Source organism: Leptodactylus fuscus, chromosome 7 (genome assembly GCF_031893055.1).
Source record: "Leptodactylus fuscus isolate aLepFus1 chromosome 7, aLepFus1.hap2, whole genome shotgun sequence".
Lineage (NCBI taxonomy): Eukaryota > Metazoa > Chordata > Amphibia > Anura > Leptodactylidae > Leptodactylus > Leptodactylus fuscus.
The window spans coordinates 66,525,187-66,543,819 of NC_134271.1; the positions used below are offsets into that span (position 1 = coordinate 66,525,187).

The 18,633-nt window shown below is 42.8% G+C and overlaps 2 protein-coding genes across 2 annotated transcripts in view; one reads left to right on the plus strand and one right to left on the minus strand.

The window, feature by feature from the left end:
* Window positions 1-2,560: 2,560 nt before the first annotated feature.
* ORC6 (origin recognition complex subunit 6) lies at window positions 2,561-8,903 on the minus strand. Its single transcript, XM_075282062.1, has 7 exons — window positions 8,808-8,903; window positions 8,213-8,342; window positions 6,174-6,337; window positions 5,616-5,705; window positions 4,455-4,567; window positions 4,216-4,290; window positions 2,561-2,757 (listed from the first exon to the last, which is right to left on the minus strand). Exons 1-7 carry the CDS (start codon window positions 8,870-8,872, stop codon window positions 2,624-2,626), a joined length of 771 nt encoding a protein of 256 aa, XP_075138163.1. The 5' UTR covers window positions 8,873-8,903; the 3' UTR covers window positions 2,561-2,623.
* Window positions 8,904-12,080: 3,177 nt separating this feature from the next.
* VPS35 (VPS35 retromer complex component) overlaps window positions 12,081-18,633 on the plus strand; it is a 67,802-nt gene continuing 61,249 nt past the window's right edge. Inside the window, exon 1 of the mRNA XM_075282057.1 lies at window positions 12,081-12,154. Coding sequence (XP_075138158.1) covers window positions 12,152-12,154 — 3 coding nt within the window. The 5' untranslated portion in view covers window positions 12,081-12,151. The remainder of the gene's footprint in view (window positions 12,155-18,633) is intronic.

Consider the following 18,633-nt stretch of genomic DNA (forward strand, 5'->3'; position numbering starts at 1 on the left):
TGGCAAGTGATAGGTGTGGGCAATATAAAAATCATACCTGAAACCAGTTAAAAAAGGAGAGATGTTGACAATGTTTGTGTTGTGTGTCTGTGTGTTCCATTTTAAGCATGGAGAAGAGAAAGAGGAGATGAGAACTGTCATGGCACTTGAGAACCAAAATTGTGGACAAATATCAACACTCTCAAGATTACAAGTCCATCTCCAGAGATCTTGATGTTCCTGCGTCCACGGTGCGCAACATAATGAAGTTTACAACCCATGGCACTGTAGATAATCTCCCTGGATTTGAATGAGAAAAAAAAAAAACCAAAAAAACCCCCTGAAAGTTTGCAACGCAGGATAGGCTGCATGGATATAAGAAGCCCTAATCAAGTTTCAAAGAAATTCAAACTGTTCGGCTTGGGGATGTTTTGCTGCCTGAAGTCAATGGGAGTCTTAGTTTTGCATGTGTATTCTTTACACGTGTATTTTGCCAAAATGAGCGTGCGTTTACTCCATGTGAATGGACCCTCAGTTGTCCCACATGGTATCATTCACCTCAGAAGCCCACCAGGCAGTACACGCTTCCTAGTGCCCATCAGACAGGTAGTAAAGATCCCAAGAACCTAATAACGCTCCCATGGACAAGTGATAATGTCTGCCAAATGGCACCACCCTGTAGTTTTAATTTTTTTTTTTTTAATTTCCAAACACCATTTACCCATCCCTGGAGCTCTGTGATGATCCTCCTCCTTTGCAGATGGATGCAGCAGGCAGTTGAGGCCTGAGTAATAGAGCAGGAAGCTAAAGCCTTCTTGCTGCTCTGTTAGGGCCCATGCAGATGGCGTAATCGCACGCTTATTTTTGCATAAGCCACGTGTAAAGAATACACGTGTAAAAATCAGACTCCCATTGATGTCAATGACATTTTTTTATATGTGTGTTTTTTTTTTAAACATGTGTAAAAAGTGTCATTGAAGTAAATGGGAATCTGATTTTTACACGGGTATTCTTTACACGTGTATTCTGCAAAAATGAGCGTGCGTTTACTCTCTGTGCACGGGCCCTTAGACTGAGGGCACATGGGGTTCTTCGCTCCTGAAACTGAGGCTGCCTCAGTTTCCGAACCAAAAATGGGTAGCTGCGACTGGATGCAGTGCATCGGCGTCCAGTTGCGCACTTTGCGCCGGATTAGGCTCAATGAATGGGCCTAGTCAGAAGGAAGGAGTGTCTTCAGGCGGATTCGCTAGGTGAAATGGCCTGAAGAATGAGCATGTCCATTCTTTTTTCCAGGAACCGAAACAAAACAACTCCCATTCAATGGGAGCTGTCTTTTTGGTCAGGATTTTGAGGCAAATACCAATGCACCCAACGAATTGTAACAGCAACTCCAGTTGGGAATCGCTGTGTTAGAACATGACACAAATAAATGTTTGTAGAGCCACAAAGTTTGCATGGAATACTGAGAGTTCATTTTTAAACTCCAAAATAAATTAAAACTCCAAATCTTTATTTGGCCAAAAAACAAAAAAACTACTCACTTTTCCAACTTTCTTTATGGCAAGCTCAATATTTGTTCTTGCAAACAAGGTATGGCAAAATCATAAGATTAAAACCATGTTAATGAGCATCTGAGGTTACAGTAAACAGGTGACTTCACTACAACTTGTATGCAGCCATAATTCAGGGTAGCTTATGCCTTCATAAACATTTTAAAATTTCAGTGCCATTATAACATTCTTCCATAAACCACCACATCCGTCCTCGGCTTGTGTGCTCAGCTCTATTCACTGTAATTGACATTAGCTGCATTACCACACACAACCAAGAGGACAGGTGCGGCACTGTTACTGAAGAAGTCACATCTTGTGCAACCTTTTAAGAGTCACAAGACTTTATAAAACTAGGATGTAAAAACCTTAGGTTTTAAGCTTTGGAAAGGAGAATTTTTTTTGCCTCGTTCACAGACCATGAGCACAACTTGCCTTTCTAATAAACTTAATATTTAAGCATATTAATACTTAAACATTCTACTTAAAATGACAACACCAGAAAGTAAAGGAATGATCGATTTTTTTTTTTTCTTGAAAAAAATGTCCTATGCATTGGCTAGGACCGGACTGCCAGGACCTCCACAGCACTTTACCTGAACTAGTGTAAGCTGCAGTGCTCACTTGAAGTACATTTCATAGCAGCTGTGCCATTCAAGTCAATTATACAACTATGACAGTACTCACTACTATTAAAAATACAGTAAGTGAGCACTGCAGCTCATCTGCAGGGGGGCATGCCAATCTAAAAGTGAAGTCTTCTATGGATAACTCCTTTAAACTGAACATTAAAATGAAATGTCAACAACATAATATGCAAGATGAGGAGGGGCAGACCATCAATTACATTTTTAGAGTCCGGTGAATACACACGAACTTGTATGGAAGCGAATCAGGTGTAACCAGCGCTCAGGAAGATAAAAATAGACATGCGGGCACCAGTCTTTCCTTAATCTTGTACAAAAGGTTCAAGTCTGGTTCATAATTAAAAACAGCAAGTCTCTATCCATCTATGGAAATGATGTCTTGTTTTAAGGATTAAGTTACAAGCCATTTTAGTCCATGTAAGCTGGTTGCATTCCTGTTGTATTTGGCTACTCAGGTTTTGCAGCTTTGGAAGCATTTTCCAAAATTCTCCTCTTCCACTCTTCATAGTCCTTCTCTTTGTTGGCACTCTCAGTGCAGGACTTCTTTCGTGGAACATCCTCATCTTCTTCCTCATTGGATGCTGTTTAAATACACAGGATTTAGAACACAACAATAGACTCTTTACACTCTCTGCCCTTTATTAGAATCACATGCAGAATAAACTGCTGCGAATTTATGAGATGAGCGAACACTGTTCGGATCAGCCGATCCGAACAGCACGCACCCATAGAAATGAATGGAAGCAGCTGTGACGCTGACTTTGCCGGCAGCCAGTGTCACAGGTGCTTCCATTCATTTCTATGGGTGCATGCTGTTCGGATCGGCTGATCTGAACAGTGTTCGCTCATCTCTAGCTACGATCCTATCCAATTATCCCCTTACACACAAAACCAATTTAGGTGGTCAATAGCTCATGATCCTTAGTTTGACAATAAATGCTTATTTAAAATACTTTGTGTTCTTCTTAAGCTTTCTGGAATACTTGTTTTGGTTCCCAATCTTCTCTCCTGTAAAATGGCCACCAGCTACTTAAGCTACTTTATGCACACTGTGCTTTAGTAAACTGAGAAGTCACAGACATTCCTTCCTGCTCATGGATGTCCCAACCCACAGAAGGACACGTGTTGCAGACTAATCAGAGCACAGCCTTCATGCAGTTGTCTAGTGAGCTGGTAGCCATTTTACAGAAAGAAAGAAGGGCCTAGGAGTCAGAATGACTGTCAAAATTAAAGGAGGCAGCACATATTAAGAGTGCATTGTAAAATTTCTATAGTAAGAGGATTTTTTTTTTTTTTTTTTAAACCTCACAGCATTCAAGTGTGTAAGCAGTTATGAGGCTTGCTTTTATACTTTTAGAAATTTTGGGACACATTCCCCAATAATCCTCTTACACACATCATATAATAGTCTCCTTTAAATCATATGCTGGGCCTTTTCACTTTCCTTAGTCTATAGAAAACAAAACAAAAACAAAAAAAAAACCCTGTCTACTAAGCTTTCCAATGTAGATGAATGCTAAACAAAAAGTGTGTTTGTTATCGAAGGCAAAAGCTGACATTACCTAAGCAGATGTCAAATGTGTATTGGAAATATACATCAGAGAACACTTACATACTTCCCAACTAAAAATAGCCTAGGTAGCATGTGATGATAATGCAAAAAATAACAGACTGTAGCTCACTACATCAATGTATCTGGACTTTCGGGGTGCACGACAAGGCTCCTCTGGACTGATGATGAATGGGGAAAAAAAAAAAGGCAAAAAGTCCACACTGCATCTGAAATCCATAAAATTTAACCTTTAATCCAACATCTTTCAGATAGAGTTAGAAAAAAACAAAAAAGTGGCAGTAGGAAACATACAAAAAGAAAGTGTACAAAGACACCTTTGTATGTTTCCTACTGCCAATTTGTTTTTTGTAACCATCTTAAAGATGTTGGATTAAAGGTTAAATTTTATGGATCTCAGATGCAGTGCGGACTTTTTTTTCCAGCATGTGATGATATCTAATAAATCTTAAAATTGTGCACACCTTACCTTTGTCTTGCTCAATACATTCTAGTAAGGTTTTCTGTTTTTTCCGAGGCTGCTGTGTGATTGCCATATTCTCTTCTAGATTGTAAAGGAAAAGACGATCTCAATATACAGGGAAAACACTTTTTATCAGAGAATATACAAGATGGGTTGCAGTCCCATCTCTAATCTCCAAACCTCTCATAAGACCAAAAGCAATAATAACATTCTGTCTAAAGTGGATAAAATTATGATGAACTCACTACAGATCTGGGCTCCAATTTTCTCCAGCTGAACGCACAGACGCTCAAATATGCTTTTCTTTACTCCTGACGTGGCAAGTAATTTGTTCTTTTCCACTTTCAATTTCAGGCACCTAGGACACAATTCATACTTAGACTAGGAGGAGCACATTTATTTTAAGCTACATGCACAAGATGCTGCTTTAATTAAATGTATCACTAACCCATAAATGGTTCTTGGCAATGCTTTTAGCTCTCACCTTGGAAACCAGTGACTGCAAATGGACAATGAAAACACTAGTGATGTCTCGTCCCAATGACAGTTCCACAGAACTTATTAAAGACTGTTGTAGACATGATCATACATTGTCTGTAGTGTCGTTGTTTACATATGGCAGTGTGTGTCCAGAAAGAGCATAATAAAATAAATGCTATTTTTTTTTCTTTTTTTAAACTGCATTCACCTGCTCCATTTGAATACATCCAAAGTGTATAGTCACATGTAGATCTCCTGCATAGACTCTTCCGCCGTTTGCTTGATGCTAGGTTTACACCAGTGTCCTGGTTTTCATTTGTGTGGGACTGCTTGGGGTCCGAATACAAAACTAGCCCGCACAAAAAAAAAAAAAAAAAAAAAAAAAAAGTGGGTACCTGCACACCCCATAGATTTTTTTTTTTTTTTTTAACAAGTTCGGGGGACGGAAACTCTGAACGGAGTTGAAGTGCTGGTGTGAATGGGAATTGGAATAGATTTGTTGCTGAGAGTTTAGCATGTAAATATTCCCTTACAGCTCAATACAACCATGTATTAAGCTTTTTCACATCAGTATTGGCGGAAAAGTTAAAAGACTTTACTGCAGAGGCCATCAAAAACGACCCCCCAAAAATATATTGCAACAACCTGTGCTATTATGTTCAATAAAGTGGTAAACTTTGACAATTATACTCAAAAGAATACATTGGGTACTATTATAGCAGAAAGAATGATATAGGAGAAGCCTTATACAGTTACCCATTCAGTTCAATGAATGCACATGAACTACTACATTGAAGTACCCACCGAAGGAAGTCTCTGCACGAGCCATTATTGCCAAGTTAGCTTCATTTTAAGTATAGGTGAGTCAGATGAGACAGCTTGAACCATATATGGGTAAATTTACCAATCTGCAAAAGCATTCTTACCTGCATGCCGTGTATAAAGCAGCTGTGATAAATAATGGCTTGGATAAGTCAAGGTCTTCCTGCTGAGAATGTGGTAGGCTGGACTCATACCTACACAGAATAGAGATCATTAGGAGTGCAACAGAGGAATGAGCTGAATCATAAAGTTACCATTTGATCAAAGCTTTTGTAACCCCTTCATGACCAAGGACATAGTACTGACTCACAGAATACAGCTAACATGTCATTTTTATGACACCTTTAACACTGTAAAAATTAAACCCATATGAAATTGCCACAAATGTGATTTTTTTGTTTCCCCACTTCCATCACATTTCAAGTTTTTTTTTTTACAGCTTCCCATTACAATACACAAGATATTGAGTGGTGCCATTACAAAGTACAATAAGCCATAATGAGACTGAGGGTCCTAAGCAAAAATCATTATCCAAAAGTGGGTATCTCCTTCAGAAAGTTTGGGAACCACTGCCTATACAATCTATTTTTTTTTCTGAGAACAAAAACAAAAAACAAAAACAAAACAGAAGCAAGGATGATACATTACATTTGCTTTCTGACCTATTGAGGATTTTTGATGCAGTGTTTACAGCCTCCATGCAGCCATGCTGTACTGCAAGGTCCCTGATGCTCAGCTTGGAATCCACCCCCAGCAGGCACTCAAATGACTTTACACAACTGAGATAAACCTTCTTATTTAGTCCAGATAATAGAACCAGATAGTCCTGAAAAGGAAATAATACACTTAATACTAGCTACAGAGAAAATTTAAAAAAAATAAAAATAAATAAATTTCAGAAGATTTTACAGAGGCAACCACAAGTTGAACAGTATTAAAAAAATAATTTTTAACAGAGAGCGAGTGTAAAGAAGTTTAAACTATTGTACTATCCGTTACTGCAAAACCTGTTGCAAAGTTACTTATCCTTGAAATAGTACATCAGTATCAGACTGGTAAGGTCTTATGTGCAGCAAACTACTGATGAGCTGATTGAAGGGACCAGTGTTCAGACATGTGCTACAACCTCTATGCTACTTGCCAAGAACAGCACCATACATTGTATGGTAGATATGCTTCACATTTCATCTTCACCCTATTCACTTGAAGCTGACCTGCCAACACAGTCTAAAGCTTTGTTTGCATCTGCGTTGGTAATCCATTCGGGGGAGTCCGCATGGGGATCTCCCCCGAACAGAATACCAAATGCATTGCAGTGAGAGAACACGGACCCCATAGACTATAATGGGGTCCAAGTGCTCTCCGCACGGAACATACGGACAGAAAAGTACTTTGTAATCTACTTTCATGTCCACATGATTTATGCGGGCAGCGCGCGGAAAGCACACGGACCCCATTATAGTCTATGGGGTCCGTGTGCCTTCACTGCACACCGCTTGCCAGTGCGTTCGTGCGGGGGGCCCCCATGCGGACTCCCGAACAGATTGTCAAACGCAGATGTAAACCAGGCATAAAGCGGTGCTCACCAGATTACCACTGCAAACAGCCGATTTGTGGGTATCAACGATGTTGGACTTCAGCTGACCTAATATTGATGACCAGTTCTAAGAATAGGCCATCCATAGATTAACTGCAGTAAACACCTTTAAAGAAAGCACTATAAATGGCCACTAAAACATCAGATATCCACTATCAAAAATCTCTGAGCAGTGCCAAAAGAGTGAATTTCCTATAGAACTCCTTTTAGAAAACTCAGTAGTCCACAAACAACTATCATCACATTGACTGGGTATTTCCTTTTAAAAACAAAGAGGTCCTCAGCTTTGGACAAGCCATACTTGTTAGAAGGGTCCATTGAGGGGAAAAAAAAAAAGTTATCAACGTTCTGCCCTGCTCAGACCCCTAGGGTCTATTGGTAGATCTGTCAGTAAGAACTTTCCATGCATTGCAATGGAATGGTTAAACTGTACTGTAGTACTGCTCAGGTTCCATTCCGTTTGGGAAAATAAAATCCTATCCACAGGATGGAGCATACCTTTCAGATCAGAGGAAGTTGGACCACTGAAACCCCAACTGTGGTGAATGGAGGATTTTTTTTCCTCGCATTTCAGCCATCTCCAGCACTCCCATTGAATAGAATGGAGTACTGCATATACTGCTCCATTTATAACAGGGGCCAAAAATTCCCTTGGCAATGGGGGTCTGAGCTATCAGAACTAGAGATGAGCGAGTACTGTTCGGATCAGCCGATCTGAACAGCACGCTCCATAGAAATGGATGGATGCACCTGGTACTTCCGCTTTGAGGGCGGGCGGCCAGCCGCTTAACCCCCCGCGTGCCGGCTACGTCCATTCATTTCTATGCGAGCATGCTGTTCGGATCGGCTGATCCGAACAGTACTCGCTCATCTCTAATCAGAACTCCTCTGATCCTTATGTTGTGTCCTACTGTGTAGATTAAGCAATATTTGACCAGATGTGAAAACATTTAAATCAATGGTCTGACTAGAGAATGTTAGGCAGGATCAGGTCCTCCAGAATGGGACACACTTAAAAATGTCCCTTTAACAAAAAACACTCCTTAAAGAGAAATGTCTCCAGTGTTCAGCCGATGCCATAAGAACAGAAAACAGTATTCGCACCTTGTCTATTGGATGATTGAGCGAAGTGGCTGCAAGCTGGAGACACATGACTGCACTACTGGTAGCCGTAGTCAGGGCCGACATCCCGGTACACTTCACCTGTGACAGGCGCAGGAGCTCCTCTGCTTTCCTAAAACAAGGGAAGGGTAAAGGTACAAGAGGATTAATATGGTCATACAGCTTACAGGGCAGAGAACATCAACTTGTAGTTTCTCCTGGTCTATAGAGAGTTCAGAGGTCACTACAGTCCTAATACAAGGCAGTTCTCAAACAAAGATAACAATCCCTATCAGTTGTTATGGGACTCATACAGTTACTGCAGGCCCTCTGAGCTGTAGATATATACAAGTAGTCTCATTGATGAACATTAGCTTCTCCCTAGCCGGAAACAGCTGATAACAAGGAGCAAAGGAATGAGAAACACAAGTGACCCGAGGTGTAGCGCCCCCTAGATGGCCATGCACTCTCCAGTGTATTCAGACTGCAGTCTACCAAATACTAGTGTTCCCAGACAGGTCACAGCAGGAGCACGGCCATTATGAGCAGTGCCAAAAGTCTCCTCACCGGGGCAGCAGGCTGAACTACACGTACGTACCCCAGGACTCTAGGGGAGGTGATCCCCAGCTTAGGGGCCAGTCTCTTCAATGTGTCCGACTCCATGACCAGACGTACTCGATAGTTCGCGGGAAAATCCTGGAGTTACAGCCAATAGGTCTCGGCTAGCCCCGCCCACAAGTCTTATCATTGGCCAGCAGAAAGCCAATAGAATCTTGTGCGGTAGCATTCGAAAAGGAAGTGAGTGGGTAAGGGTGGCGCTTTCCCAGCATGCACGGCGCGCTCCTTGTCCACCAGTATGTAAATGAGTGTGCGAGTGTGAACACGTGATACCGGGAAAACTAGTTAGATTTATGTGGACCCGTGACCTGGAAGGACTGCACTTAGGAAGAGTCTAGATGGAAGTACAGAGTGGTCCTACAGAAACGGCTATTGTAGCCACGCCCCCTTAGTACAAACTAGCCTGCTTCCATATGTACAAGGAAAATGTTTGTTTTCGTACCGTGTTAGCCAGTGGGTTGGAAATATAAAAAAACAAAAAAACTTGATAGTCTTCAGTAGTTGTTACCTTTTTAATGGCTAACTAATAATGATGACAGATTACAACGTTTCGGAACCTCTCGGGTCCTTTCTCAAGTAAATTTAAAAACAAACTTAAAAGCTTTTAAATTTACTGAAGACTATCAAGTTTTTTTTTTTTTTCATATTTCCATATGTACACTAAGGCTACATGGTGACTTTGCCTGCAATTCTCCTCATGCCACTAAAGATGGCCACATCGCTCTATGACTTCTTCACTAACATTAGCGGATAGACCCCATATAGAAGAGCCCCATAACAATGCAGACTCTTCTCCATGGTGTTTGAGGCCCGATTCACATCAACGTTCAGGGAGTCTGCTTGGGGACCACCAAAATGGAAACCTATATGCATTAAAAAGGGGTTACCCAAGAAACCACACGGACCCCATAGACTATAATGAGGTCCATATGGTATCCACACGAATACGGAGAGAAAAGTGTTGCTTGCAGGTCTTCTCTCTCTGTTTTGTGCAGAAACAGAACGGAAATCACACGGACCCCATTATAGTCTATGGGGTCTGTGTGGTTTCTTAGGTAATCACTTTTTAATGCATGTAGGTTTCCATTCGGGGGGTGCCCAAGCAGACTCCCCTATTAATGATATGAACTGGGCCTGATTCACATCTACATTTGGGGAGTTTGCATGGGGAACCCTGGAATGGAATACTGAATGTATTGGCTAGCGGTGAGCTTATGGGGGCGTTCACACTAGCGTCGGTGTCCGACAGCTAGTGTCCAATGCTATTGTCCGCTCAAATTCTTTAGCATCGGACACTGGCTGTGTCCGTTACATTTTGCATTGATTTAAATGGGTCATCATGTGCGTTCTTTACAGTCCGTGTTTGTCCTTAAGTGTCCGTTCACAAAGATGTCCGATTTTTCAAGCGGACAACAAAAACCTACAAGACGCTAGTGTGAACCCTGCCTAAGAAAGCACACGGACTCCATAGACTATAATGGGGTCCATGTGTTTTTCGCATGGTGTCCGCAAGGAACATGAGGACAGAAAAGTACTTCAAGAACTACCTTCCTGTCCACATGACTCGTGCAGACAGCGCAGAAAGCACACAGACCCCATTAATAGTCTATGGGATCCATGTGCTTTCAGTACTCTCTTCTTGTCACTGTTTTCGGTATTCCATTCGAGGGTCCCCATGCAGACTCCCTGAACGGAATACTGAATGCAGATGTGAACCGGGCCGGTCTGCTATACTGTGTAAATAAGATGTACTATTCTGGTTAGGACTGTATAATGCCGTGCCAGAACACTTGCTTAAGTTATAAGAAATATGTTGGGCTGAGGCGCCCCTGCCCCCACCCCACATCACATTTTAATAGGTGATGTGAACATACTGTAGCCTAAGGGTGCATGCACACTAAGTAACGCCGGGCGTGTATGTGAGCCGTACACGCCGGCATTACAGCAGACTGCCGAACACTTCCCATTCACTTCAATGGGAGCGCTCGTAACAGCGGCGTTTACGAGCGCTCCCATTGAAGTGAATGGGAAGTGTTCGGCAGCCCTGCTGTAACGCCGGCGTGTACAGCTCTCATACACGCCCGGCGTTACTCAGTGTGCATGCACCCTAAGGGTGCATGCAGACTACGTAACGCCGGGCGTGTATGAGAGCCGTACACGCCGGCATTACGGCAGACTGCCGAACACTTCCCATTCACTTCAATGGGAGCGCTCGTAACAGCGGCGTTTACGAGCGCTCCCATTGAAGTGAATGGGAAGTGTTCGGCAGCCCTGCTGTAACGCCGGCGTGTACGGCTCTCATACACGCCCGGCGTTACGTAGTGTGCATGCACCCTAAGGCTGGGTTCACACAGGATTTTTTGGACCGGATTTTGAAGCAGAATCCGCTCCACAAAAACCCCTCCCATTGACGTCAATGGGAGCTGTTCACTTCCTTTTTCCGCAGGCGGTTACTTCCCGATTGTAGAAAAAAGAAGCGACCTGCCCTGAATCAGCTGCACTTGTTCGCAGCGCGACACTCCCTCCCGACTAGGCCCATTTATTTGGGCCTAATCCGGAGCAGAATGCCATGACAGTCACAGCATTTTTTTAAATGTCTAAAAAACCTTGTGAACCCAGCCTCAGACTTTAGTCACACCAGTGTTGGGTGACCGTTCGGGGATTCTGTCCCCCATTACATCCCCCCAAACAGGACTTTTCTTTCTGAATTTTTTAGGCGGAAACGGGCAGATCCCATTAACCCATAAACCCCAAAGCAGGTGTTAACCTAGCATAAAATGTACCCAGAGAATTGTCCAGACTGGATACAACTGTAACGCACCCTGAGCTGTGAGAAGTATTGCTCTTCATATAGTATAGTATATAAACCACAATATCTCCATTCAGTGACAGCAAGCAAAGCTCCTGGACACAGTGAGGTAAGCTGCAGAGATTGGCACTACACAGTAATGCAATGAATCTCCCCATTCAGCCATCTCCAAGATATAGCCAAATGGGTCAGCCTATGCGATCACGGTTATAGGTGTCCTACTATATGCAGCATTACTAACTGCACAGTGTATGTGACCGAACACATTCATCCGCCTATGGACACGACTTGTCACACATCATGATGTGCCTTGTGACAGGACAGCGCTGGTCTGACGTCCCACTCAGAGCTGTGGTGTTGTGATTGGCTGCGCCCACTGTCCGTCATGTGTGCCGTATCCAATCAGGTTACAGCACCGTTCACTAGTGGACTTGACCAATGACAAGCGCAGTATCTTAGAGAAGGGCGTAACCGTGTCTGCAGGTCACATGACTGGAAGGAGAAGCTGAGACATCATGGTGAGTTTTGGGGGTTTGTGTTCCCCGATGTGTGTAGGGTGCAGGTGGGGGGATTCCTCGGGGAGGTGCGGGGCGTCATGCTAAAGGCTGTAAGGACTAATGGTGGAGTTATAGACTAGGAGAAGGCTGCAGGGCGGTACTGGGCCCAGGCTGCTGTCTCGTTGGTTGGCCTGTGTCATATTCCGGTTATAGGGGGCCCCACACGGCGGGGGAGAGTGTAGTATGCGATACGTATATATACACCGCATACAGGGCAGCATGTATTCTGCTTGACAGCTGGGACTATTTGTGTATACACAGCCATGGATATTGTATACATAGAGGTATAAAATATACTGCCATTATATATACACATACCTAGGTGTGCTACAAGAGCTGCCACTACTGTAAATGCAAGGGGATGTAAATTGCACCCAATTAAAGATGGACAGCTTTATATTGTCTCCACCCCAAGGCGTCATTGGAAGTGTCACTACTCTGATGTTGTGATTTTGTGCACTGTAGACTTGCAACACCCCAAGGCTGCACATCTTGGGCCTCATTGATTTGCACATATTTTACAACTTGATGCTTGCCTATGGATTTGATGTAAGATGACCTCCTTTTCTGAGTAAACGGTATACGATTAAAGATTTCACATAAAAAGGATCTTTCGTGTCCTCTGGCATCCACAGTATTATATACCACTGGAAAGCTGAAGGTGTGTCAGCTTTGATGGTATGTGCCTGGGTGCCGGAGATAAGAGATATTGATGCCGTTAGTTTTGGCACTGATATCCCTTCAGAGTTGGCAGGGAAGGCCTTAAAGAGGGCCCTTCATGTTCTTGGGCACATGTAGTTTTATATACCGCTATAAAGCCGACAGTGCGTAGAATTCAGCACACTGTTGGCTTTCCCGTTATGTGTCCCGGGGCTGGAGATCTCTGCGCTGTTATAATGGCACTGATCTCTGCCCACCATCAGAAGGGTGTTCCTGACAGTCTAGCTGGGCTGTGAGGAACGCCGCCTCTGACTGTACTTATCCATAGCCATATACTGTCAGAGGGGCATCCCTTACCGCCCAGGAATGACTCGAAGCTGTGAGGAATGCCCCTCCTGACAGTACTCGTCCATTGACCAGGGTTGTATTTCCTTATCGCCCAGCAATGACGCTAGGTGGTAAGGTTTACCCTATTGACAGTGGAGAGATATGTGAAAACTAATGGCGCCGATTTCTCCTGCACCTGGACGCACATTGGGAAAGATGGCAGTACGCGGAATTCAGTGGTATATAATACCACGGGTGCCAGAGGACGTGAAAGGTCCTCTTTAAAGGATAACTTTGTTTTGTGACCTTTCTTAGTTTACATGTACAGAAAAAGCAATTCCAAAAAAGTTGGAACACTGTATAAAATGTAACGTACCCATATTCCATTGACAATAGTATACTTGTCAGAAGTTTAAAGTTAGATATTTTTCCATTTCATTTGAAAAAGTGCTGGCAGCAACACATCTCAATATAGTTGGGACAGGGTTAAAAGGTTTGCCCAGCGACAGCAAATTAGGCCCTGTCCACAGGACTGGTGGTCAGTTGCTGTTTGTGGGTGTCCCCCTACTGGGATCTCTACAGACCTTGAGAATTGGCATGTGCTTTTCCACCAGCTGCTTCATTCAAAACTGGGGTGCAAAATGTCTCAACTCACGAGATCCATGGGGGTTCCAGCACTTTGGGCACTCACTGATCAGTAAGTTACCCCCAGTCCTGGAAAATTGGTACTAATGAAGCTGGTCACATGACATGTTACAGAAGCAGAGTTTCTCGGAAGGAAAGATGATCAGAAGTTCATCAGTCTATGAAAAGCTGTACGTACAGCATGTTCAACGTAAAATTGCAAGCCTGTGGGCCCTCAGACAGCAATGCATTAAAACAGGCATGAATCAGTAATGCTCAGGAATACTTGCAGAAATCATGGGTGCACATTTATCAAGTAAATTTAGTCTTTTGGGGGCTTGTGTTTTTTTTTTTTTTTTTAAATATCTGATGCATTTGCGGCTGTTTTTCTTCCCTCACCACTTTAGCTTTTTGTCAAGGAAAGGGGGCGTAGCCAATGTGGAGTTCCTTTACCTGCCGTATTTATACTTGCACCTATATAAAGAGGACTTTTCACCACCTCCACCGATTCAAGTGCTTGGCATCTTTTAATAGTCGTTGCTCCATTGATTCCAGCACAGTTGGTATTTTTTTCTCTAGCCCTCACTGTTACCAAGCAGCAAGTTCAGGTAGCTTGGATGCCTCTCTGTAATGTCGGAAGGGCAGTGTCAGATTGATATGGGGGCCGTGATTCAGAACTCCAATCAGATACAGTCACTGTCAGAGCTTAGTCACACCTCCTGTCTGCTCCTGCCTGACACTGCCTTCCTGACAGCACACAGCCTATAGAGCGTATCGGACACCAAAACTAACAGCATTGATTGCTAGAGAATGGTGGGGGCTAGAGAAAAATTCCAACTCTGCCAGAACAGTGGAGCAGCAACTATGAATTTAAAGAGTAGGACTTGTTGGAGGTGGTGAAAGGTCCTCTTTAAAAAGGTGCAAATGCACTCTAGTACATGGGCAGCATAAAAAGCTTGTTATGTCACACAGCTTTGGAATCACCACTCCATTTGGTACATTTTGTGCCTGTGTAGCAAAAAAGGTGTAACATACACATGGCCCAATATAGGAGCGCCTAAAATAAAGTGCTCAACATTTAGCAGGGAACTGTGCCTATGGTCAAATGAATCAAAAGGTGAAATTCTTTATGGAAACTGCATACACCGTGCTCTGCAGACTAAAGGAGACAGACCATACAGCTTATCTTCATTGCACAGCCCAAAAGCCTGTATCTCTGGTGGTATGGGGCTGCCTTAGTGCCTATGGCAGGGGCAGCGTAAACATATGGAAGGTTAATATCAATTCTGAGCAGTATACAGAGGTTTACAAAGTATACTTCCATTCAGGCAATGTCTCTTTCAGAGAAGACCTTGCACATTTCAGCAACACCATTTTTTTATATATATTAGAAAAGAATAGGACAACATTCCTCTTCCAAAAGTTCAGCAATTTTTCTCTTCACTTCCCGGACGTTTATAGTCTGCTGTAGGAAGGTGAGAGGATGCTACACAATGCTGGACAGAGCTCTGCTCCAACTTTTTTGAGATGTGTTGCTGCCATCAATTTATAGAGGAGTTTTTTCACAAAATATGAAAAAAAATATCTAACGTTCTACTTCTGATAGCTGTTCTATTGGGAATAAAATACGGTTATGAGATTTCCAAATCGTTGTATTCTTTTTTTTACATTACTCTTTACATTTTACACGTGTCATCTTTTTTTGCAATTTGGGGTTGAAATATGTTTCTACTGATTTTGAGTTATTTCATATCATTTTAATTTAAGGACTGCTTTCTGCTTGTTCTCCTTGGAAGTAGAGAGCAATTTAGCTCCTTCCACTGTCAGACATGTAACAGCTGAGCGCTAACTACAGTATGTCACTGGCATCTTGCCTCCTACAGTGCACTGCTCACTGGTAGCCAGAAACCAGTGGAACTTAAGGGGAGCCTATCACCAAGTTTAAGGACCCACTAAACCTCCAGAATGTCCTAACACTGCTGGAGTTTAATGGGGTTTTCCAGGACTTGCATAGTGATATAACCAGCTTCATTCTATGTATTGATGCACAGGACCCCCACCGATAAGCTGTTTGAAGAAACCACAGAACTTGGATAAGTGCTAAGGCTCCTTCACTGAATACTAAGTACAGCATAGTATATTGCGTATGGACTGTACTTGGTGTTTCAGTGTGGCCCCATTCATTTGAATGGGACTGAGCTGCAAATAGGTCATGTGACAAATAAACGTGTCACCCTGTTTAGGGGAAGCGGTGCTCATTCGGATATGGCTAATGCTTCAAGCAGTTGATCTGTGATCTGTACACCTACCTCATTCACACTTGAAAAAGGAGAGTCTTCTCCGAAATGCGTTGTGTATTTGAGTGCAAATAAAGCCTATTTTTTAATGGTAAGAAGCGCAAACATCTCCTCTAATCTGGAGCTACCACTACATCTTCCTCTGCAAACTTACCTGGATATTCTCAGGACCCAGAGAAGACCTGCAGCAGGCTTACCAATTTCTGTGGTTACACATATATAGTAGTTGTGACTCCTCACAAATATTCCAGGTGAGAGATCATCTATAATCCCCTGGGATTCCCACTTAAATTTAATTTCATCTATGGGGTGGGGAGTCCACTGATGTAAATGGTTGCCTATTCCTTGTGAGTGTTTGCCTGTATTGGCATCCTTATGGTTATATACAGGTAAACACTATGTGCAGCTCGGCGTGGTTGTCTTTCTTTTCACTTTAAGGTGCTGACCTATTTGTTTGGAGCATTGGTTTTGTGAGAGAGCACATACGGAAAACGGGCTCCAGATGGCCGGGACAGACCACTGATAGAGAGAATTGTTTGATCCTCTGTCAAGCACAAGCAGTGCCCAGTTTCTTTGTCTGCTATCCAGATACTGGTGACACCTTCATTATAAACCCCTGCCTCTGCCTGGACCTTTTACAGGCACTTAGAAGAAGGAAATTTGGTGTCATGGCTCCCATTTGTGTCCCGTCATTAACAGCCAGCCACCATTGCCTCTGTCTCCAGTGTTGTGAGGGATAATCCTGGCATGCTGTGGACAGAAACTTTAGTTACAAGTTCAGGTTCTGTTTAAAATCTGACACTGGTCACCATACCTTGGGCAAACATATGGTGAGCTCTTCAATCCTGCCTTTGCTTTGGAGCAACACACTTCCTCAGTTGTTGCTGTAATTATCTGGAGAGCCATCACATATGATATTTGGGCACCACCAGTAGCGATACAAGGGATACTAACGGCTCAACAGTATGTCTAGGACATCGTATGGCCACATGTGTTGCCTTTCGTGGCAGGGCTTCAAACTGACATTTTTCAGCAGGAAAATGCTTGCCCACCCAGAGCAAGGAATTTCCAGGAATGTTTCCACCAGATGGCAACACTTACTTGCCCAACTACCAGATTTATCACCAATTGAACATTTCGGATCATCTGAGTCAGCAGCATTGACTGTCGGCAAATATGCTGCAGGATACCCTATAGAACCTGTATGCCTCTATATCTAATCATATCCCATTTTGTATACAGGCTAGAGCCACATTTCAGTTGTACAAATTTCCCCAATAAATTTCTCGGTTCTCTCTAATATTTTAATCACTGATATATATCAGCATTACATTCCCAACAAAAGAAGTTTCATTCAATTCCAACAACTCGTTCTTGGTGCATTATTTATTTATTTATTTATTTTTAATGAGTTTACCTTCAGAATCTTATAGTGGTTGTCCAAGCAAAAATGGACAACCCTTTTAACGTTTAAATTTGTTGGGGGCAGTGAAAAAAAACGCATACTCGCCTGTCCCCGAAGCTCTGGTTTTCTCCCGCACCTCCTGGTTGTTCTGCTCTGGTGGTGTCTCCCGGGTCCTCTTCCGTCGTTGTGTTGCTTCCGGATGTGACCGCTGAGGCCAGTCAGTAGCTTCAGCACAACTACAAGAGGTGTGGGAGGACACTGGAGCATCGGGGACAGGTGAGGGTGCATTTAAAAAAAAAAATATATATCACTGCCCCCAGCAGATTTAAACGTTGAAAGGGTTGTCCATTTTTGCTTGGATAACCCCTTTAAGTAATGGCCAGTGACTTTTTTGAGGTTGAAGGCTGTTAGAGTTGGGTTATATGGTTATTTTGGCCACAATTCAAGATTGGCGGGTCGCCCTGTGATTTCATTAGTTGAACATGACTTTTTTTCTGACTAGAATTTGTAGGACATGACGGGTCACAAAATGACTCCATTTAATAACAGTTGCTTGTTAGGAGTTGTGGCCGAAATTGCTGTCTAGCCTAATGAGTGAAGTAAATTGAGTAAGGCCAGGATGGTGGCTGGTTGTTCTTTGGAACGCTCTGAGAAATTTGTAAGTTGTCCCCCCCCCCCCCCCCTCCCCCATGAGTTTAAGTATAAGGGCCCATATTGCAGTTGAAGGAAACTTATTTGAAAAATGGATGAAAGCAGATGGCAAACGATGATAATTTGTCAATGTTAAGGAAAAACACATTTTTTTCGGTATATTTTCATAACTAAATTTGCCCCACTGTGTACATATATTTGGGTAATTAATCATATAGGGTTTCTAAATCGATTTTTTTTTTTTTTTTTTTTTTTTTTTCCTGACAGCCACCATCCAAAAATGATTAATTCTCTACAAATATGGATATGATTATGTTCATGGGAATACCCCTTTAATTCGGTGGAAATGGAAGCCAAACTGGCATCAAAAAACAAAACCGGATGCTGCATCTGTTATTTATGCCCATTATTTTTCAGTGTTTGTGTGCCTGAGAGTTTACTCTTCCATTACCTCCGGTTTTCCTCATTATACTATA